At 40.3% G+C, this 23,521-nt stretch overlaps 1 protein-coding gene across 1 annotated transcript in view; it reads left to right on the top strand.

The window, feature by feature from the left end:
• The window catches only part of ULK2 (unc-51 like autophagy activating kinase 2), a 711,692-nt gene that overhangs the window by 589,865 nt on the left and 98,306 nt on the right, over positions 1-23,521 (top strand). Inside the window, exon 23 of the mRNA XM_044054320.1 lies at positions 212-420. Coding sequence (XP_043910255.1) covers positions 212-420 — 209 coding nt within the window. The remainder of the gene's footprint in view (positions 1-211; positions 421-23,521) is intronic.

The raw sequence follows: 23,521 nt of genomic DNA, 5'->3' as shown, positions 1-23,521 counted from the left end.
AGCCACTGAAATAAAGTTGAGACATTAACATTTGAGTTATATTATACACAATTTTGGTGAAAAGGTATACATGTAAATAAGATATTTATTAACAAAAGCACAACAAAAGTAATTTTCATAGTTGTACATTAATTGTGCTGTAAAACTTGTTTGGGTTATTTTGTGTTTAACATTCTGAACTGACACTATTCTTGGTATTTTCATTTTGCAGTTGGATCAAATAGTTCTGCTGGGTCTTTGTGTTCCAATAGTGGGCGTGTGTACATGGGTTCCCCTTCTGGCACCTGTATGGGATCTTCTCCACCAGGGGCAGAAGCAGGTCTTAATCTCCGCTTAGTGCCTTATGGAACATCTCCTCCAAGCTTAGAGGGTTTTATCACTTTTGAAGCTCCAGAACTGCCAGAAGAGACCTTGATGGAGGTAAGAAAAAGTATATGAAACGTGTGACCTTTCTGTGTTGTGTGGTTCAACATTAATGGATATCCAGTGCTTTGGAAACAGTTACAAAGTATATTTCCATTCATGGAGAGCTGGATACAGGGATCCACTAGTAAACTAAATTTGGTATAATGTCACATTACAGGTCCGATGATAGTTTAGACCCAAAAGAGTGAATCTGAGCATTTATTTTTTCAGCAGAAGGCCAGACATTAAATTGTAAAAGCTTAGGAGGCAGAATTATGCTCTTAGATCTGCAGGAGGTGGAACTGTCCTCCATAGCAGGGTGGATTTCTTCTGTTACATTTGATGAGAAAAGGACCTGGACTCTGTTTTCTCACCAGTTTAAATTCTGATAATGGCTTTTTTGAAAGTGGTAGTATAAACGTTCACATTTAATTTTGTTTCACAGTGATGTGGCTCTGTGGCAGCAGGACAGAATATTTTAAATAGTAAATATTGCTGAATTAATGAATGCTGGGGTTTACCATATTCCATGGTCAGTAGCGTAAATGAACAGAAGAGTTCCACTTCATCTACAATGTAGGGAATATAGTTGTGACGAGTATATTTTAAACCAGGCTGCTTAGTCAGACATTGCATCATTATCACAGCAGTAGAATACTAGTTAACACTGTAAATTTCAGCTTTGAAGAAAAGAAAGACATATTTCACCTGTCCCCATAACAGTATTTTTCCCAATACTTGAGTCAGTGAAGTCAGGGATTTGAAGTTATGGGGCATCCTCCTGTTTATCAGATTGCAGCAGGGACTTCACACCTTAACCAGACTAGGTCAAGCCCCATTGCAAATTTATCAGAGGCAGTTTTTAGTGACTTGTTTCCTCAGGCAAGAAAAAAGTCACGAAAATGTTTTCAGCTGTAAACCTTTTCTTATTGTCATTCTGTTGATGATTTTCCTTGTATTGATCACTGCTACAGTAGCCTTAGCTGTATGGGTTATATGACCTGCCAAGGATATAACAGCTGGCCAGCTTCCAATGCTTCAGGACACCTACCACTCACCCAAACTGTCAGGCAGCTTGACTGAGCTGACTAAAAGACAATTTTGGGTGCCAAACCCTTCAGAACTTTACTGCTGCAGAAGAGTGTGCTCCTCTGAGACTTTCAAGGATGGATAGTTAACTTCAGCTGTTCCTTTGTTCACAGATAAGTTCCCTTTGGGGAAGAAAACTTCTATTTAATAATTTTATTTATTATTGATACTTTCCTCTTCAGAAAAGTTATTTTAAAGATAGGAGTATGTTTTTAATGGACTGTCATGAAACGGTACCATACTATACTTTTGAACGGGAGCGCTCTTTTTCTGTCAATTTAAAAGTAGTTAAAAGTATTTGAAAACCATTTTGTTTTGTGGAGAAATTGTGTTTATTTTACTTTGTGGGGCTAGCAGAGTGTTTTAAAGTGTTTTTACTGTGTTTGTCTGTTAAAAAGGGTGACTTTAAAGAGTTTTTGTTTTTACCAGTATTTGCTGCTTGTTTTCCCCTAGAAAAAAAGGCAAACATTTTCAGCTCGACTGCAGAAGAATCTCTTGGTCCCATGTTCAGTCCTTCCAGCCACAAAAAGAAAATGTTAAGCAAATAGCCTTTGCCATCACAGCAGGCTAACAGTTTGCCTCAGCCGCAGGTGGATGATTCTGCTGTGTCCATTAGTTGTACCTCAGACCACTCCTCTTTTAGCTCTAGTGTAATACCTACAGCCACCGGGGGTTATATGCATCTTCTGTAGCTGTTGTAGTCCCCTCAGTGGGCAGTTGAGAGCCACTCTTGTCGGTCCTAGATGGGGGAATAAGGAAAGATGTTCTTCGTGTTTCACTGTTGCAGTCATTACATTTGGGTAATCCTGCTGGCAGGTTGCCCTCAGCCGGCCTGAATTCCAAAGTCTTGGGTCCTGTGTCGGCCGCTGTCGCCCCTTCCCTGACATCAGGTCATCAGGGGTATAAAAGAAGCAGTCAGCACCATTTTCTGTAGTCTTTCTTGCCGCGCGGTGCCCGAAGCAAAAGCATTTCGCAAGTGCCAGTCGGCCAACTCCTGAGATTTTCCAGTTAGAGTTTCAGATCCGAAGTCTTCAATAAAGCTAAGTACCCCATTGGGGAAACTTTTTTCTTGCTCCAGACCGATATCAGAAAAAGTTAATAATTGTATTTCTTGTGGGAAGCAAATACCTCATAAGGATTTTCATTCTTACTGTATTCCTTGCCTAGGCCCTGATCATAACATTTCTGGTTGTCGGTTTTGTGCTAGATTTAACCAACGCACTATTAAGCGTCAGTATTATTTTGCTTTAAACTATTTTGGACGCCAGTTTAATTATCCAGAAATGTCATCAGATAGCCATCCGACTACCAGAGTTCACAAAAAAACGCAAATAAAAGGAAAGAGATAGACAACCGAGGCCCAAAACCGATGACAAAGCTTCTCCTAAGCTAGTCGCCAGTTCACCGGTCCTCAGTGAGGAGCTTTTGCAGCCCCTGACACCCGCTGCTTTAGAGTTGCAGGCCGCTACCGACTGCCACGTGGAGTCGGCCATGCCGCTGGAAACTTAAGGTATTGGTGCATCGGATATTATCCCTTCAGATGGGTCCGGAGCCGCTGAGCAGGCACTGGCTTCTGAGGGTTTATTCAGACCTAAACATTTTTACATCAAACCAACTTCAGCTTCAAAGGCAAAGACTAAAGCACCTTCCAAAGCAAAGAAACAAATTCAATAGCCATGTGCTCAGGCCTCTATGCCCAAAAAACTGATGCTCAAAATGGCCGAAGACTTGATTACCTTGATCAGCGGTTCCCATCCTCCTCCTGAAAAAAGGCCTAGGCAACAGACTGACTATGAATCTTCAGATCAGGTTTCCATTTCTTCTGATTCCTCTTCTGATCAGGAATATTCTCTTCCCCCCTGTGATGATTCTGATGCTGAAGAATCTATACCTTCAGCTTCTCCTCCAGAGGACTATTCTTTTGGGGAAACCTTACATACCATGAGGGAGCATTTCCACTGGGAGAACCAAGATTTTTCAGAATCTAAAACGAGGCTCAGGGATTTCCTTTTACTACCTCAACACAAGCCACTAGCCATCCTACCAGTGTTAGATATTGTAGATGATGTGTTTTCAGAGTCTAGTCTTACCCCTGACTACTTACCTCCAGCTGCTGTTAAGCCTGACAAATATTACAGGGTTCTTGACTCTCATAAATTCCTTTTTAAAAACCCTGCTGCAGACCCAGAAACTATTTCTCAGGGTCCCAAAGGAGTTAAGGCTTCCGCTGCAAAAACCCCCTACCCCTATGACAGAGATTCTAGGACACTGGATAGATGGGGGGGGGGAGGTTTACACATCTGCTACCTTGGCTATAAGGGCCTTAAACTGTCAGTTTAATATGCTCAAATATCAGCAACATGTCATGGCATTGCTTAAATAGAAAATGTTGTTAAACTCTGAATGTGAAGAAAACAAGGAAATGCGGGATTTATTGCATGCAGCAGAACAAGTTGGAAAACATACTTTGCAATGTGGTTTTGATTCTTTAGAGGCCTCCTGCAGGGCCGCAGTCACAGGTTCTGTAATTAGGAGGCATGCTTGGTTAAAGGAACAAAATCTGCCTGATCATGTTAAAGCTAAATTATTAGATGCACCCTTATAGCATGATACTTTGTTTGGTGTTAAGGCAGAAGAGGTGTTAAAGAAAATGGAGGACAAAGCTAAATCTATGCATACGGTCAAAGATTTTTTACAAGTACAACCACCTAGGTTTAATAGACACTGGCCAACAAAGAATTGGTCCTTTCCTGTGTCAGACAGACCTCAAAGGGGCAGATCCAGACGCCCTAGAGGCAGATCCCAGGCGCAAGGTTCATACCGCCCAAAGCAATGGGGGGCTTCTACCTCCAAAGTTGGAGAAGACAAATCCCAACCATACAGGAAACAGTCCCAATGACTTCCCCCTGCCTGCACCAAGCACTTATCTCCTGGCAGCACCCTTAGGGGGGAAATTAGCACTTTTTTCTCAAAATTGGCACATTATAACCCAGGACAAGTGGGTCCTAAATATCGTGTCTCAAGGCTACAAGCTCCATTTCCATACCCTTCCAAAGGCAAACGGCTGGCCAGATCTGCCAAAAAATCAATGGGCAGAGGCACAAAAACAAGTCTCATCCCTCATGGACATGGGGGCCATTCAGCAGGTACCAGAGCAAGAGCAGGGACAAGGTTTTTTACTCAAGACTGTTCTTGGAACCCAGAAAGGACAAGGCCTGGAGGCCAATACTGGACCTATCTTTTTTGAACACATTCCTGGAAATACCAAAATTCAAGATGTTGACTTTGCAGCAGCATCTGCCCATGCTAGGCAAGAACGCTTGGCTTGTGACTTTAGACCTAAAAGAGACATACGTGCATGTCCCAATCAGACAAATATGCAGAAGATACCTCAGATTCAAGGCTGGCTCAATGCATTACCAATTCTCTGCACTGCCCTTTGGCTTATCTACTGCACCCAGCGTCTTTACAAAGTGCCTGGCACCAGTAACAAAGAGGAATACAAATATATCCTTACTTGGACGACTATCTTATTCAAGCAGAGAACAAGGACATTCTTCTACAGCATCTGGCATTTGTGAAAAGACTTCAAACATGCTTAGGGTACACAGTCAACCAAAAGAAATCAAAACTAGTACCCTCTCAAAAGATAATATTCCTGGGTGCAAGCTTAAATACAACTGCCCAGATGGCTTATCTCATGCCAGACAAACAAAGGCAACTGACTACCTATTTCAAAATGTTGGCAACAAAGACCCAGTTATCTGCAAGAAAAATTCTGTAGGCTTTGGGATTCATGGCATCCTGCATCCTACTAATTCCATATGCAAGACTGCATATGAGGAAACTTCAATGGTACCTAAAAAGTGTTTGGACTCAACATTGCCACAGCCTGGAAACTATGATTACTCTCATTCCCTGCCTGCAACAGGAGTTTCGATGGTGGGCACAGGCTTGTCACCAAAACAAGGGACAGCCATTCACATTACCCCCAGCCAGGCAGACACTAACAACGGATGCATCAGATTATGCCTGGGGGGGCCCATATGGTGGGAAGATGCATTCAGGGCACATGGACCTCAAACCAAATGCATCTACATATCAATCAAAAAGAGATGCTAGCAGTTCAAAATGCCCTTCAAGGACCTACTTCATCCGGGACAACTACTGATAAAGATAGACAACTCCATGGTCATGTGGTACATAAACAAACAGGGGGGAACTCATTCCTACCCCCTTTGCAGACTAGCCATGACTTTGTGGGACACAGCATTGACTTACGAAATACATCTGCAGGCACAATTTCTGTCAGGAAGGAAAAATACTCTGGCAGACGAACTGAGTAGAAACTTCATGGATCCCCACGAGTGGCACCTGGATCCACAAGTATTCAGCATGATAACAAAGAAATGGGGATGCCCGGACATAGATCTATTTGCCTCCCCTCACAACTACCAACTAAAAAGATTCTACATAAGGATTTATCACAGACAAGCATAGAAAGTTGACACCCTGTCTTTCAGCTGGAAAAACCTATCAGTATATGCATTTCCCCCTCTGCCTCTCCTCCCCAAGGTACTCCTAAAGGTCAGACAGGAGAAGCCAAAGATGATACTGATTGCCCCAGACTGGCCCCGCCAGTACTGGTATCCAATACTAAGGAGCTTGTCTCAATGCCCAGCTTGGACCTTGCCTCAAATACCTCATCTACTGTCCCAACAAAACAGTCAGATCCTACACAGCCGACTCAGAACTTTAAACCTGACAGCATGGCGAATAATGTAGTCATACAAAACACACCTCTCAGTAAAGCTGTGATGGATGTCATTTTGGAAGTCAGAAGGCCCTAGTACTAGAAAGTCTTATGCTGGCAAATGGAAGAGATTCTGTGCTTGGAACCAGGCACAAGGAACTGATAACAGCTGTGCCAAATATTCCTCAGATTTTGCAATACTTAACTGAGATGATGGACAAAGGCCTATCTTTTTCATCTATTAAAATTCATGCCTGTGCCATTTCGGCTCATTACAATGTAGAGCCACCAATCTTTTCTCATCCCTTATTAAAGCAGTACCTCAGAGGGGCCAAAAATGTAAGACCTCCAAGGAGATCACAAATGCCTGGATGGGACCTCAACTATGTCTTGGAAAAACTCACCCTGCCTCCTTTCGAGCCAGCTGCTACTGCTTATATAAAATTTTTATCTTGGAGAACAGTTCTGCTCCTAGCAATAACTTCTGCAAGACGAGTTTCAAAGCTACAGGCACTCATGGCTGTGGAACCTTTTATCATTTTTTATCTGGACAGGGTCTCTCTGAGGACAAACCCAACATTTATGCCTAAGGTGGTGTCCAGTGTGGCTATCAGCCAAACTTTTTACCTGCCAATCTTCTATCCAAATCCACAGAACAAGGGGGAGAGAATTCTGCATTCTTTGGATGTACACAGACAGCTTAGATTCTACTTGGACAAAACCAAAGCTGTCAGAAAGACAGAGCAATTACTAGTGACATATGCTGCAGGATCACAAGGAAAGGCTATCTCAAAGCAGACTATTTAAAAGTGAATAGGCCACTGCATTCATTTCTGCTATGTACATCATGGCAAGCCAGTACCTAAGGGCATTAGGCCACACTCAGCCAGAGCTGCAGCCACTTCAGCAGCCTTTCTCAGAGGAGTACCTACCAAGGACATTTTAGAGGCTGCTACTTGGAGTTCAGTGCACACGTTTACAAAGCACTATCATCTGCCATTCTACTCTAAATCCAGGGTAGGCTTTGCCACTGCAGTTCTGCAGGACCTCATAGCCGCCCCTAATGCTGTTTAGCTCCAGCCTCCCAACCTTAGCTTTGGGACTCTACCCAAATGTAATGACTGCAACAGTGAAACACGAAGAACATAGTACAGTTGTGTACACTTACCATAAATGTAGATGTTCGAGTGTATTTACTGTTGCAGTCCAGGTTACCCACCCACCATCCCCCTTCTCTTCTGATGGAACCTATCTTTGATTCTCTGATTTATACAACCTATGTGGCGTATTTGCTTGTAGATTAAGGTAAGTTTTATATTGGTGCATGTAATTATACATATATAAATTATGGCTACCCTTTTGGGGGGCACCTGACATCTGGGGCAAGAAAAACTAAAGAAAATGGCGTTGGCTGCTTCTTTTATACCCCTGACGACCTGACGTCAGGGAAGGGGTGACAGTGGCCGACGCAGGACCCAAGACTTTGGAATTCAGGCCAGCTGAGGGCAACCTGCCAGCAGGATTACCCAAATGTAATGACTGCAACATACACTCGAACATCTACATTTATGGTAAGTGTATACAACTGTACTTTCCTCGATTTCATCAGAATGTTGCTCCCATCCTTGGGGAAGCTGCTGATGCAATTAATAACACTGTTGGTTCTATTTTTCTGTCAGAAAGAAAGAAACAGAAAACTAAACATGTATCTACTCATCCTCAAATTTCCTTAGACAGGAGTAGTTTACTGGGTTTAGCTAAGGGTTTAATTCAGGCTATTGATCCTTCATGTAAAGTAGTTTCCGGTAAAGTAAACAGGGTTAACTCCTTTTTTGAAGAGTTGCAGGATTCTGAATCTGTACAGGAAAGTGAAGGGACAGATACAGGGTTTTCTTCTCAGATTTCTGATTCAGACTCAGAGGAGGCTCAGTTTCTGACTCTCCCTGTGGGGCGTTCTCTTTCTTTGAGACTATTTCTGGAGTGTACTAGTGCTTTCAGTTGGAAAATACTGAGGCATCTCAGTCCCGAAGAAAGTAGTTACAGAAGGAATTTCTAGGTCCTGCACAAATTACTTGATTTCTGTCAGCTTTGGATGATGTGTACATTACTGGCTGCAATTTTCCTGACAGTCAATTATCTACCCCTAAAAAGGGCAGGTAGGATCTATAAAGTTCCTCAATTTTTAAGTTTTTAAATACTTTTACCAATCTGATTCAGCAACTATAGCTTTAGTAAATCCTTTTTGCTGCTAAACAGTTAGTTAATTCCAATCCTACTATATCTTTAGTTAGGTTGGGATGATTGTTGATTAGTATGGGAAAATGTATGCTTCTGCAACTTTGATTTTCAGAATTTTGACTTGTCAAGCTCCATATGTCAAGGTTTTTCCTGACTAATTGTGAAAGTATAAGGAATGGTTTGTCTGCAGTTTCTTCTTGTGAGACAAATCTGCTTTAAATAATTTAATTTCTTCTGTTCAAGTCACTGCTCATTTTATATGTTGTATGTGTATGATTCTGTTGAAACATCTACAAGGGCTATGGCAACTGGTACTGTTTTGAGGAGGTTTACATGGCTGCTTTCTCAGAACCTCCCAGATGATATTAAAATTTACATTTTAAATTCTCCTTTGAATAGAGCTGCAGAGATGATCAGAATGTATAATGAAAGGGATAAGCTGATACAGAGAAACTCTTAAGATTTTTCTGCCCTCTTTTTCTAAATTTTCCAAGGGTTCTCTTAACTCTTCATCCAGTTTTGGTAAGAAACAAAATAATAAATGCAGGTAAGCAGATGTTTAAAAACAAATGGCAAGAGGGTTCCAAGAAGAATGGAAACTCTCAAAGCCTTGGACAGTCCAGTAGGTCAGAATGACTATGAAAGAGACTGTGTTCCCCCCTCCCACCATGGCAGCCCCTTTATTTCCTGAAATCTGAATCTTCACTTTTCTCTTTGGCAGCAGATACTTTCAGACAAATGAGTTCTGAAGATCAATCATCAAAGTTACAGGTAGCAGTGGGAGGAAATTCCTCCTTTCCATGAGATGATTTCTCATCCTCCTGACCATCTTTGTTTTCTAAACCGTTTTGTGACAGTGCCCAAACTCAAAGCAGAGTCATTTCACAACCGGTTACTACTACTTCCTCATTCAAGTTTACTGGTAACACCAAATTTAAAAGATGCTTGTCATCACATTCCTCTTTAGCCAGACTTCAGGTATTTTGTAAGGATTTGAGTGTCTGGATTACATTATCAGATTACATTATTAGTTGTCTGCCTTGCCCTTTGGACTATCCACTGCACTAAAAGTGTTCACAAAGTGTGTAACTCAAGTTAAAGCTCATTGTAGGCTACAGGAATATCCACATTTTCCCATATTTAGATGACTTGCTTATCTTTGCATAGTCTTTTCAAAGTGTCGGGAATCTTTCTTAGGTGAAAGATGTATTACAGAAGCTGGGATTCCAAGCAAATATTGAAAAGTCTTTCTTGGCGCCTTCTCACAGGATTGTGTTTCTCGGATGTCACCTTGACACAACTGTTCAAAGAGCTTTTCTTCCACAGGAAAACAAAATAGATTTATATTTAAATCAATTTCTGGGGTTTTTTTCACTCAGACTTTGATCACTGTGAGGGAATACCTCAGGATTTTGGGTCCCACGGCTTCTGTGATTTTCATAATATGCCTGGTGAGACTTCACATAAGAAAGCTGCAGTGGTATCTGAAGTTTCCTTGGTTGCAGCACCAAACCCCTTGTCTTTTCAGATCCCAGTGCTGTGATTTGTCAAAAGAGAAATTACTTGTTGGAGACAACAGAAATCCCTAAATGTAGGTCTCCTCTTCACCCTCCCAGTTTCAAACCAGTCAGTCACTACAGACATCTCAGACTTCGCTTAGGGAGCAGTATCAGGAGGGATAAAAGTGCAAGGTATGTGGGACACCAAGGATACAGACATCTCAGGCTTCGCTTAGGGAGCAGTATCAGGAGGGATAAAAGTGCAAGGTATGTGGGACACCAAGGATACAGACATCTCAGACTTCGCTTAGGGAGCAGTATCAGGAGGGATAAAAGTGCAAGGTATGTGGGGCACCAAGGATACAGACATCTCAGGCTTCGCTTAGGGAGCAGTATCAGGAGGGATAAAAGTGCAAGGTATGTGGGGCACCAAGGATACAGACATCTCAGGCTTCGCTTAGGGAGCAGTATCAGGAGGGATAAAAGTGCAAGGTATGTGGGGCACCAAGGATACAGACATCTCAGGCTTCGCTTAGGGAGCAGTATCAGGAGGGATAAAAGTGCAAGGTATGTGGGACACCAAGGGTACAGACATCTCAGACTTCGCTTAGGGAGCAGTATCAGGAGGGATAAAAGTGCAAGGTATGTGGGACACCAAGGATACAGACATCTCAGGCTTCGCTTAGGGAGCAGTATCAGGAGGGATAAAAGTGCAAGGTATGTGGAGCACCAAGGATACAGACATCTCAGGCTTCGCTTAGGGAGCAGTATCAGGAGGGATAAAAGTGCAAGGTATGTGGGACACCAAGGACAAGACTCAAGCACATACATTTATAGATACATAGATTCATGGATTGTTACTTGGCTAGCAACATAGGGCCTTTCTAAGCCTAGCCAAGTTTTCCTAAAAGAATAATGATGTTCTGTATCCAAATGGGAAATTAAGGGCCAGGCATTTATAAGCTACCTCTGTCCATAAAGGGCATGGGTATCAGGCCCAGTGTAAATTTCCTATTCCCCCATCCACTGGTCTGGGTTGGACTTAAACTGGGTAATAGACAAACTCAGCCTCACATGGATGGGAACTTAGGAAGTCTGTTCCACAGGAGGGGCAGTGTCTGGGACACACACGTTTCTCCAGCATATTTTGTTTAAGTCACAGACAAAATTCAGGTCCCTAGACCTTGTATTTCTGGTACTGTTTGACGTAGCAGTATGCAGGAGATTCATAAGTGTGAGGTTTGCAGATGTCTTGTAAGCCAGGCACAATTCACCCCTCAGCAATCTATAGGAGACTGAGTAGAGGGAAAGGGCTTTAAGGCATTCTGCATAAGGCACATTTGTTACGCCTTGTGTTCTTTTTGTAAGGAACATTTGAGGTTGCCCTAGTGGCTGCATATGCCTGGTCAGGTACATACCGAAGGGAGCCTTGTACTCTATGATTGGTCTGTTAAGGGCAGAGTACAGCAACATAATGACTTCTTTGGACCTAGATGCCATGCCCTTACTTATAAGTTTTACAACATAAAAGGACTTCCTCACCACTGTGGCCACGTAGTTTTTGAAGATAAAGCTGGGATGACTATTTGGGGCATATTATCAACATAGTAATTAGCTGCAATGTTTGACTTCCCATAGGGTACAATTGTGCATTTTTTAGCATTGAGTTTAATACCATGGCTTTGGCACCATTTGTTAGCAAGAGATAGGCCTTCTTGAAGAATGTTAGTGTCTGCAGGGGAATCTGTGCTAAGCCCTGCTTGCAATCATCTGTAAACTTAGCCATAAATCTTCAACATTTGCTTCTATTTAAGAGAAATAGATGCCAAAAAGGAGTGGGCACAGTACCGAGCCCTGGGGGAACTGCCCTAGTAACTTGCCTCTTGGTGGAGGTGACCTCAAATGTTTTAACCTCCTGGGTCATATCAGTGAGTCAGCTGGCTATCCAATGCGTGATAAAAGGGTTTGTATCAAGATTAGTAAGCTTGTCTACAATGCCTGAATGGGTTATTGTATAAAAAGCCTTGGCCAGCTCGAGGTAAGCTGTGTGCACAGTCTATCCTTCATCCAGTGTTTTGGTGACCCTCACAGAACAGTTAACCTGATTTAATAGGCATGACCTTCCATTAACAAAGCCAAACTGTAACGGGTCCAATGTATGCAGCTTACCTATTTCCTCATTTATCATGTCCATGGTGATTCTTTCCATGGCCTTACATATGAGGCTGGTCAGACTTATGGGCCTGTAGTTACCTGGCTTAGTCGTTGGACCTCGTTTGTGCAGGGGAATGACTGTACCCATCTTTCATTTCTTGGGCACAAAACCTGGCTGTAGACTCCAGCTGAAAAGTGGTTCAAGTGGACCTCAGAGGTCATGTTTCGGGCTATTTAGTAATCATCCTGGAATGTTATCGGGGCCCATCAGTACAGTGTTTTTGGCCTTGGAAAGTGCATCGATGATGTATACATTTTATATCTATCTATCTATGTGTATATATATGTGTATAGATATATATATATATATATATATATATATATATATATTACTATCTGATGTGCAAAAGTGCACTTTACCAAAAGTTATTTAGCCAAGAAAGTTATTTAGCCAAGACCAGTTCTCTGAAAATGCTTTTAACCAAAAATGCAATTAGCCGAACCTCACATTCCCAAGTAACAAATTGCAGAAAATATCACAGGTGAACGTGACAATGCACACCCTTAACCCTTAGTATATCAAAGAAAATCCAGTGGAACACTGTCCACAAATGCGTAGTAATATGTGAAAGTATAAGAAAATGGTGCACCGTAAACAAAATAATGATTTACTTGATCACACTCTCTATTTATACTTAGGTACATCTTTAATAAAGTCACTATCGCCATCACATATTCAGTGTTGGAATACTGTTGTCTGTTGTCAAAGATACACTGAACTGTTCCTGGCACTGAATCAGTTTACGTTTCATTGGTGACGGACGATGCAGCTGACATCCATACTCTCATTTCGTCAACTCTATTCTGCTCACGCACAATTGAGGGCATAATCACAAACAAATCTGTGACATATATTCCCCACCAAACATTTAAATATTCTGTGCCAAGCTTCAACATTATTTTGCATTCTGGGCAAGTATATTTCATGTAGAGTAGAGATGTTCCAAAATAATATAGGGAATAACGGTGGGAAACGTACACAACTGGATGTTTGAGTGCTGAACTTTCTTGGCTTTCCAAATGTATACTATTCAGCAAAACACTGTAACAACTCCTTCCCTTCAATTGGAAACTCTGCTTTTAGAATGTGAAACTTATTAATAACTTAACTTTCTTCCAAGAACACAAGAGCAACTAGCTTTTTAGCATGCAACTGAAATGTCATGTTTCCATTGTACAGCGAACTTAACCCTAGTGATTGCACCTTACACCATAAATTTTGGCCGAAGTGAAAGAAGCAACCTTTGTTAACCACACCACTAAAATGAACTTTTAAGCTTTTTATGGAAGCCACTTCAAAATCGCACAATACATATTTACAACACACACTCTTGCTTGTACAATTCAATAACTCAAATAAAGAGTGCCACATGAAATTGTAGGATCTTAATGAATTTTAGTCATTAAGTAGTACACCAATGGCACAGACTTTGTATATGCACCATACTTAATGAAACCAAGTAGTGTAAAGTTGTCTACAGACTGTCCGTTTAGTTATGTACGTACCATCCGTCAACCATATCAAAGCTTTACTGAGATCTGTTAAATTTTGATCAGTAGTAAACATAACTGTTACATTTTCCTCAGTAGAGTCTGACATCCTTTTCATTAAGAACTCTCCTACTTTTAAGGGAAGGTCGGATACATTTAAAGTGTTCACTGTTAAAGACGAGCGGTTAATACACGCAGATGGCTTCCTACGTACCCTTCTCACTTGATGTAACGACTTCCTACTGGGTAAAGTGTCAGCAAACTGTAGAGGAAGATGCGATAGCATCATCCACAATTATGCATGATGTGTCCCTGCATAAACCAGCCTTTTGTTTTATACCAGCACAAACTGTGTATTTTTCAACTTCTGCCGGGTCTCTAGAATGGTTATGACACACAGATTTCAATAACTCTTCACCAGTTGTAACACATGTAGTAACTGCTTTGCCTTTACAATCCAACGAATTTACATACCCAGTAGTTCTTGTATTTTGTAGTCTTGTTTAAATGATATAGAAATCCTTCTATAATCAGCATGTCTCTACCTCTTTGTGACTTCTCTGTCTTATATACACTTCCTAGGGTTCCGGTGAGTCATTAATGGCGTTCGCCATGATAGAGGAAGGTACGGTGTACGATTTGCAGCAAACATCTTTCCCTTACATAGTATACATGCTGGAACTCATTTAGATGTAGCGATTGACAATATGAGGTTCGGCTAACAACTTTTTCGGAGAACTGGTCAGCATCCGACGCAGGACCCAAGACTGTGGTATTCAGGTCAGCTGACGGCTACCAGCAGGCAGATAACCCAAATGTAATGACTGCAACAGTGAATACACTCGAACATCTACATTTATGGTAAGTGTACACAACTGTACTTTTTCCTTTCTTTTAGAAATGGCCAGGGCCAATTACCACAAGCTTCCTCACAGACTAGATCTACTCACACAAGAACAGGGGGTGTTTGATACATCCTGACACCAATCAACTTAATTTGATTGCCTCAGTAATAGGGTCTTATTTCCTTTTAGGTACCTGTTTACTGAGGATATGCAGCAGACTCTAATAGAGGCAAGAAAACCTGCTATTAGGAAATCTTTTTATTTGGTTTTACAATATCTGTGTGCGTTACTATCCTTTGGCCTTTCTTACCCCTCAGTCAGGGTTCATTTTGTGTCCATTTCAGCATGTCTGCCAATGCATTCTCATGTCAAAATGTTTTTTAAAGGGGTTTTAGAGAAGTCGCCTTCAAGAAAACCAGTGACTCATCCTTGAGATCTTAAGTTTGTGTTAGGGAAACTAAAACTTGTCCCATTTGAACCTGTTAACCTGGATAACTTGAGGTTCTTAACATGGAAAGTAGTTTTACTGATTGCTGTAACCGCTACAAGAAGGTTTTCAAGCTTTTATAGTAATTCAACCCTTTTTCATTTTCCACAGGAATAGGGTTTCTTTGAGAACTAATCTTCCTTTTAGATCTTTCAGATCTTAACATTAATTGTTCCTTTCTTGTGAAGGTAAGAAGGGACAGTATATGTCAAAACAGATCATTTCCAATTGGTTGTCTAAGGCTATTACTTTTTGTTATACTCACCATAACAAAACTGTTCCAGGCAGGTTTAAGGCCTGCTGTGCCAGAGCCTTGGCTTCATTTTTGGCTTTTTGGAAAAAGTTTGATTCTAGACGCTGCAACTTGCTCCTCTATACATACTTTTACAAAACACTATAATCTTGATTACTTGTCTAGGTTTAAATCAGGCTTTGCAAGAACCATTCTCCAGGTGCTCTTGGACTCTTCTCCTTCCACCTCCTAGTAAGCTACAATAATCTACCCATATAGCTACTGCTACTTCAGCAGTGATCAAGTAAGATGAACATAGTACAGTTGTGCAAGTAAACTTACCATAACAGTAGATGTACAAATGATCACTGCTGCTGTAATCACTCCCTCCCTCCATACTCTGTTTTTTGGTGTGTTGTTTATGCCAGAGTGTGGTGATTTATTATTTGTTCTTCCTAGTTTTATCCTTTCAGGGCTCACCCTTCCTCTTTCTGTTGGCCAAAAAGCTCTGAAGAGCTTGGCACACAAACTTGTCTTTTAGTCAGCTCAGCTTGAGCTGCCTGATAGTTTGGGCACATGAAAGGTACCCTGAAGCTTTTGAAGCTGGCCAGCTGTTATATCTTTGGCAGGATATAACCCATATAGTTAAGGTAACTGCAGCAGTAATCATTCAAATATCTACTGTTGTGGTAAGTTTACTTACACAACTGTACATTCTTATAGGAAATGCAATGAGTTTTGGGACCATTTGTGCTTTATCAGTACCCGTCCTTAGATTGTACTTCTTATCTTGAGGATAGCTAGGCTGATCAGTCCCAAGCTGAATTTGTGAGCACTCATCCAGTCATCTATGGCCCATTTGAACCAAGCTAGTGTATCACACACACCACTTAACTTGCAAGGGGAGTTGCTGTATCTCCCAATCACTTTTTATTTGTTCACTATTGAAGACTTAGAACCCTGGTTCTGTTTTAAAATATGGTATTTGGTTATTGCCTTAAAGAGGAGAGTAGAACTGATGTGGAGATGCCCAGAATTCAGGCCAAAGGAACAGGTGTTTGCTTGTGAGTAATTCTGAAGGATTATGAATGAAACTGCAGCAGTGATCCTTGTATTTGAACAGTCTACTGTTATGGTTTGTATGCTCCCACAACCATACTTTCTTAGCAGTTCTTTTAGAATTAGTCTCCAACACACTTTGTATATGATGCATGTATATATACACACACACATATATATATATATATATATATATATATATATATATATATGTGTGTGTGTGTGTGTGTGTATGTATGTATATATATATATATATATATATATATATATATATATACACATATATATGAAGTATAAAAATTTCTCTAAACTACAAAAGTTAACAAGACAAATGTTGGCAAAACAATTAAAGAAACAAAATTGAAGGGATTCTTTGCATGCTCTGGGACATAACCTTGTAGCATGCAAATAATGTTTTTTTCATGGGGAGCAAGCCCCCACACTCTCTGTTAAGTAAATTATGTACATCAAGTCCAGGATTGTACAATACCGAGGAAAGAGCGTATTCCCCAACATTGGTATTATAGCAGTCTTGCACAAATACCGACAGCTTTAGTATCAGTCAAATTAAGTCAACAAAAAGGTATTGACTAAGTTGCAATTCGACTAATGTAATGGATCCCATCCACAAACTTCACCTGAAGGCTACCTGTGCAAAAGTGGAATAGAAATTGGATATCAGTTTAGAAAATGTAGAAATAGTCATCCTTTCACTCCACAGATTTCTCCACCAGGGTCAGCTGCTGAGTGTACATTCATATGGTATATAACAAAGCAAAGGTTTACACACCACTCTTCAGTTTGAAGTGAATCATTAGGCCTATGGAAATGAGCTTTTCAGTTTCACTTATTCCTTCTACCTAATTAGATTATAGGCCACTAGTGTAGTGTAGCAGCATGCCTGGCAAAGATCTGTTGTCTTGTGAACTAAACATGTGTTTCTTCTTGTGAGCAAACCTGGGGAACATCCAGAGTACATCTGTGCACTTCCTAGGATAGTGCCGGACTGCCCCTGTTTTTGTGACAGAACTCTGAACCTGAGTGCCTAGAAGATAGATGCTTTTCCTTTCCGTGGATTGATAGCCTGCTGTATGCTTTCCCAGTTTGTCCTTTCAGACAAGAACTGTCACTGTAATTCATCCCTTTAGCCCTGAAGTGGCTAAGACAGCTAATTGCAACATCACACTGCTACTGGTCCTAAGAAGAGCCTTACTATAGTTTGTAGTTTTCCTGAACCAAGATGCCAAGGTACTTTGTCACAACTTCATGTTCTCAGCCTTTGGGTTATTGTTATAGTGATGGACTTTGCATGCTTCCACTTGTAAATATGGTGCCTGAGTTGTGTAAGCTTATCCTCAATCCAAATAGCATATAAAAGCTGAACTTTGCTGTAATACTGTTTATAAAGTTAGTTGGCACTCGCTTTTAAAGTCTGCCCAGTTCATAAATAGGAAGTTAAAAAGGCTGTCTGGAAAATATAAAATTACTTTCAAATTCTACTCAGAGTAACAAATAGTTACCATTATTACATCTAAGTCACCATTGTTACTGAATGATTTTGGATAACATGAAAATAAATGTCATGTCACTTTGCAGTTCCTTGACAGACTAGCATAACATACTTAACAAGGCAAAATGAAATGTCATTTATCAGTTGTTTGGATTCATAGATACTCCAGGGCCACTGAGTCTGATGACCATTTTTGCCTTGCCAGTGCCGTCCCTCAAGCAGCACCTCCTTTCTCCAGTAGGGTCATACTGGTCAATCCTGGAGTAAATTTGTGGATACTCATCCAGTCATTTAGCTCATGTTTAAAGGACGATGGTGAGTCACACTGCTTAACATACAGGGAAAGTTTATTCCAGAGGCTTGTGAGGTACAGAGTTATAAATGTGTTGGTGACCGTCTAAGTTCCAGGTTCTAGTACTGGTAGAGATGTTGGACTTGTGGTGAAACAGGAGGTCCAAGACAGACTGCTGTCTAATGGTGAAGGAAGCGAGATGAAGATTTCCCTCAAAAGTCTATAAAACACTGAATAAAGGGATAGAACAATAAGCCTCTTTTAGTAGCTCAGGGACTTTAAGCCTGTGATGTTTATAACTTGGAACCTTTTGGGGTCTTTCTAACTGTTGATATGTTTAGTGCAATATATCCCAAAGAGGGCATTGTACCAGTAATTGGCTTGAGCAGTACTGAGTAGAAGGGAGTGATTACCTCATTAGACTTTGATGATAGCCCTTTGCCAATTAGCTGGGCTAAATAAAAGGACTTCCTGAAACCATTGTTACATGGTTGTTAGAGTGAGAGGGAACTACATTTTCATTTTGTAGAAGTGTGTTGTCTAAACAGTATGATAGGAGGAGGCGCTGTCCACCAAAAGTGATTGTACTACAACTGTTAGCATTTAGTTTGAAAATTAGTTAGGTTAAAACAAAATTTTTAGTTTATGCTGCTTTGATTGAGTGAAACATCAGATTGTAGTTGCTACAAAATTATTTTTTTAATATATACCACATCCTTTTTAAAATGCTTTTTCTGCCCTTTTTTTTTGCTCCCCAGAGGACCTCATCCAGTGTCACCTGTACATACAGCCACTTGTCCAGTTTGTTTTGGGGAGACAGGAGATGGACTTTCCTGGGCAAGATAAGAGCCTACTACCCATTCATTCTTGACCAGCTGTCCCATTCAGCCGTGCATTCTCCAGATGGTGTCTGGTGGGTGTTATTCCTGCAGGGTGGCCTACCATCTCTGTTTGAGAGCACTCTTCTCACCCCTCTCAGCAGCTCTTCCAAGCTCTACTGTTACTGTCTTGTGATGGGAAGAATGCCTCCACGTGCTGATTTACTCTCGGTTTATGAGTTTGAGTGCAGGCATAATGTTCTGTCTCAGTAATCTTAGACTTCAGTGGGTGTAACACCTAGTTCTTCCACTGTGTCAACTGTATGGTGATCCAGAAACCCCTACACCCCCACCACCATGGGCAAGCAGGCATTGGTGCTCATTCCCATTCTTCAGAGGCAGTTATTGCAGTCATCCAAGCTGCTAATCAAATGGGCTTTACCACTCTATGCTACAGCGCTGGCTAATTTAGTTATACTTTTGATCTCTTTTAGATACCTATTTCTCTAATAAGTTTGGATTTTGTGCTAGAGAAGTTAATTTTACTTCCTTCTGAACCATCTTTGTTTTATGATTTGAAATGTTTTTTCCAGGAGTTTGTATTCATAGCAACTGTCATCTTTCTTGGGTAAATGTCTGAAATGCTAACTGTTATGGCATCTAAACTACACCACACCTTCGTTAAGAATACAAGATGTATTTGCACGCAAAGCGCAAGTTCCTCCCAAAATGGTATTTGTTTAGCAGTAAGTCATCAGAAGCATCTCCATGTCTTTTTCATGGAAGGATCCAGCAGTGTTGAATATTTTTCCATATTTAGCTGGATATTGGCAGCCATTTTTCTCTTTGCATTGAGTTTGGTCCTTAATGAAGAAACCACAGTTGTTTGTCTCCTTCACCAAAAGCAAGGAAATCTAGCATGTCTTAAAGCAGTATTTCTCAGAATGTTATTTTTTTAAACAAGAAATGTCTTTATTGAATTATCACCTATATGATCAGTCATATATTTATATAAATGAAAACAAACTATAGTGACTTATTTTCAGTTGCAAACGTTATACATTACACATAATGTACTATACAGTCATTGTCATTCAAACATTACATAGCTCATTCAATTTTTGCCTTCCATTAAGCTTTATTCTACATCCAAAACATTATTCTGCAAGTATCGTTCTCACAATTCCCATTTTTCTATGTAATTTGCTCCTAGCCTTTTCTAAAGATCCCATTTCCTGTTTTTGTTACTATATTCACTACTAGTATGGTTGGGTTAGACTTTGATTTTCATTTTCTAGTAAATGCTTTTTGTCAGCCACCAGAATTAAACTCAGCAAGGCCTTACTATGTCTAGGCAATTCCGATTCTGCATTAGGTTCATAGGTAGGTACTAGGCTATCTGCCCGAAGGCATTTATAAGCCTAGCCGGAATGTGTTGGCTTTCGCCGCCCCCTTAGTTCCCTGTGCCTCTGTCCAGTAGAGCTATTGAAGTGATCCCCGGGGTAAACTTTCTGTTTCCCTACAATTAAAAAAAAATCCTTAGTTACACCTCTTTGCCCACCCAGTATTTCTGACAGAGTAGTCTGCAGGGAATTTTTAAAGTGTCTCAACTCATTATATATTACCAATTAACTCTTTCTTCCCCATCACACCTACATTTGTAATCTGCCTGAGGAAAATTTCTTTGTAGTCTGTTTGGGGTATATGTATAGGTGTACAAACACTTCCAAGCAAAAGTCCTGTTTTTTCTAGAATTTGTTTTATGTTTGGGAGCCATACATTTATCCTCCCACTGCTTCTTTGTGAATTGCTTGTCCTCTCTCTCTTCCCAATCCTTTCTAACCTCATCTGAATGATTCTTATAGTTATCATGCAATATTATGTATACCCTACTAATTATCAATTTAACAGCAGCTTCTGTTCTAGATTCTTCAAAAAACTCTACTAGTCTAATCTTTCACTTAGGACCCCCCCCCCCCAATTCCTTTGTTTTTGCCTATGCTCTGATGTTAGTCCTTGATAGAGAAGGCAATCTCTAGCCAGCAGTCCAAATGTATTATTGACCTCTTCCTATTATATTACCTTTCCCTCTCCAATTATTTGCTCACAATACTGTGGTTCCTTTGCCAGTTTTCTCCAGTAAATTCCAGCCCCCTCTTGCCTATTCTCTGTACCCTTAATTGCAGTCATCCATATTAGCAGAATCTCCTTTCTCCATTCCCATACTGACTTAGTTCTTAGAATACTTTTTGCTACTTTATGAATATAATATTCTGTATTGTTATTGTTATTCTCCTTAAGGATCTGCATCCAAAAATCACACACTGTCCTTATTTCTTGAGTCCCCCCCCCCGTTTCATTATCATCCCTTTCTACTTTGTGTCATGTATATGAGCCTTAACTGTGTAGCTCTGAAATACCCCTTCAAATCAGGTAATCTCAAACCACCTTCACTTCTCAGAATGATTTTTGAATTGTGAGCTCTAAGAGACCATAATCCTGGAGTATTTTCCACATCTGTTGTCTTTTTTTCCATTGTTTTCTCAAAAGTTAGTTTGTTCTGCATCTGACACCTGTTCTTTTTGTAATCTTTACTAGATCCTCTAAACTTTGCATAGCTTTCCGAGGCAGATACACCATCAGAAGAGTCATTATATTACATATCATGCTTTGAGATCATCTTGCTATGTCTTACAATACATAGTTTTCCTACTCCTGCTGCTGCTAATATAGCCTGCTGATTGAGAGCATGTCTGGTAATGCTGCTACCTGCTGTGAGAGCACCTTAATACCAGGTGTAATAGTTATATGAGGTTCTCACTGGATTAGTAGATTATGTACTTAAGAAAGTAGGACTTCCTTCTCTCCTGTACTCCCTCACTTTTTAGTTAACCTCTCCATAGTATACTTCTTGCTCAACTTCTTAGAAAATTGATTTATAGCTATGCTTCCTTCAGTGTTTATATACTCCAAAGCCAGAAGAAACTGAAGGGAAGACTGAGGGACTGCTTATTTTTATATATGAGGCCTTTTTGATAGCAATCCATTTGAGGGGCAGTCTCTGATCTGACAGATACTTGAGATTAACTGAATAAAATTCACTAGGGTCAGAATAAGCCTTGTGTCATGAAAGGAGATACTTGCCAGCCCAACTGTCTGGAATTTTGTAAATAATTATATGTTGTTGTGAATATTAATATGATTTATATAAAAGTGTTTCAAAAAGAGATACTGCCAGCACAGCTCTCTGGAATTTTGTAAATGGTTATGTGTCATTTGTGAATGTCAATATGCTTCATGTAAGATGCTTATGTTACAAATGTATTACAGCTGTATGTTACGTGGATATCAAACTGCTGGTACAGAAGTGTGTGTTATAAAGGGTTTATAAAGTACTGAGCTTAAAAATGTAACCACAGTGTACCCTACTGGATTAGAACAGAAATTTACCTGCACTATTGTAACTATTTAGATGTATCTATTTTAACAATGGAAACTGGAACACAAGAGGTTAATGTCAGAAAAATAGCTGAAAATAAATTACTTTATGACATCAAGAGACAGGATGTCTGTATTGGGAGCTGTCTGTGTTGTTTTGAAAGAGAAATAATTACTAGGCTTGAGATGTGGAAGTGTTTTATTGTTTTATGACTTCCAGGATCTGCCTTAGATCTAAGAAAAGCCTTAGTGTATTTTCACAGGTAGATGCTAGATGCTACCAGCTGCATCAGTGGGGGGTTTTACCTGGGATAGAGTCAGATGACAAGAAATTATGTCATTCTACAAGCTATCCCAGCAGTAATATTTGAGATATTAATTTAAGTACTTTGTGAGAGTGACTGAGTATTCTGTGTGACTGAGTATTCCATATTTTGTCTTTGACCTGACATGAAGACCCGTTCACCACATCTGCCTTCCTGGGTATAGTAATTCTCTTAGATTCAGTCAGGAATATAGTGAAGTATAGTTTAGATGTTTTCTTTATGTATTTGAGACTGTCCTGCAATGTTTTAAATATTTCCTGTGATTTTGAACTCTTATATTACTGTGATTATATACTGAGAATTTTCCTGTTTTTATTATTAAATATATTTAAACGTTTCATTGTGGCTGATATTTGTGAGACATATTTAAGTTCTGAGAGTGCTTGCATATTTATTTGTTGACACTGTGTGGGCCACTACCATTTGTGTTGATAGTAACATTACACAATAAGACAGGATACCCTTTGCTAAGGGCCTTAAAGTAGCTGATAAGGACGTGGCTGGTGGCAGTGATAACTACCTTATAGTCTGGGCAAAAGGGGGCATAGCTAGAACACCAGTGCCAGCCTTTCCCAGGTATGTGTATAAAACAAACCTCAAAAAGTGTGTGTCTCTGCTACTTGGGCAGGGACACAAAGGATTGGTTGGACAAAGAGTGTTGGAGGTCTTGGCTTGGCCACTCAGCTAAAATCTCAACTCTATAGCTATGCCAGTGGGGAATCTTATTGCGGATCTGGAGAAAGAGGGAGAAGCCAGGCCCAAACTGATTGCGGTCTCTCTGTGCTCTTAAGGGAAATTGCAGTTGATGTAGTGAGCTGCATCTGA

The sequence above is a fragment of the Protopterus annectens genome, chromosome 13.part0 (genome assembly GCF_019279795.1).
Source record: "Protopterus annectens isolate FY-2018-M chromosome 13.part0, PAN1.0, whole genome shotgun sequence".
Taxonomy (NCBI): Eukaryota; Metazoa; Chordata; order Ceratodontiformes; family Protopteridae; genus Protopterus; species Protopterus annectens.
The sequence above is the reverse complement of the archived record's forward strand: the minus strand, read 5'-3'. Positions and strand labels throughout refer to the sequence as shown.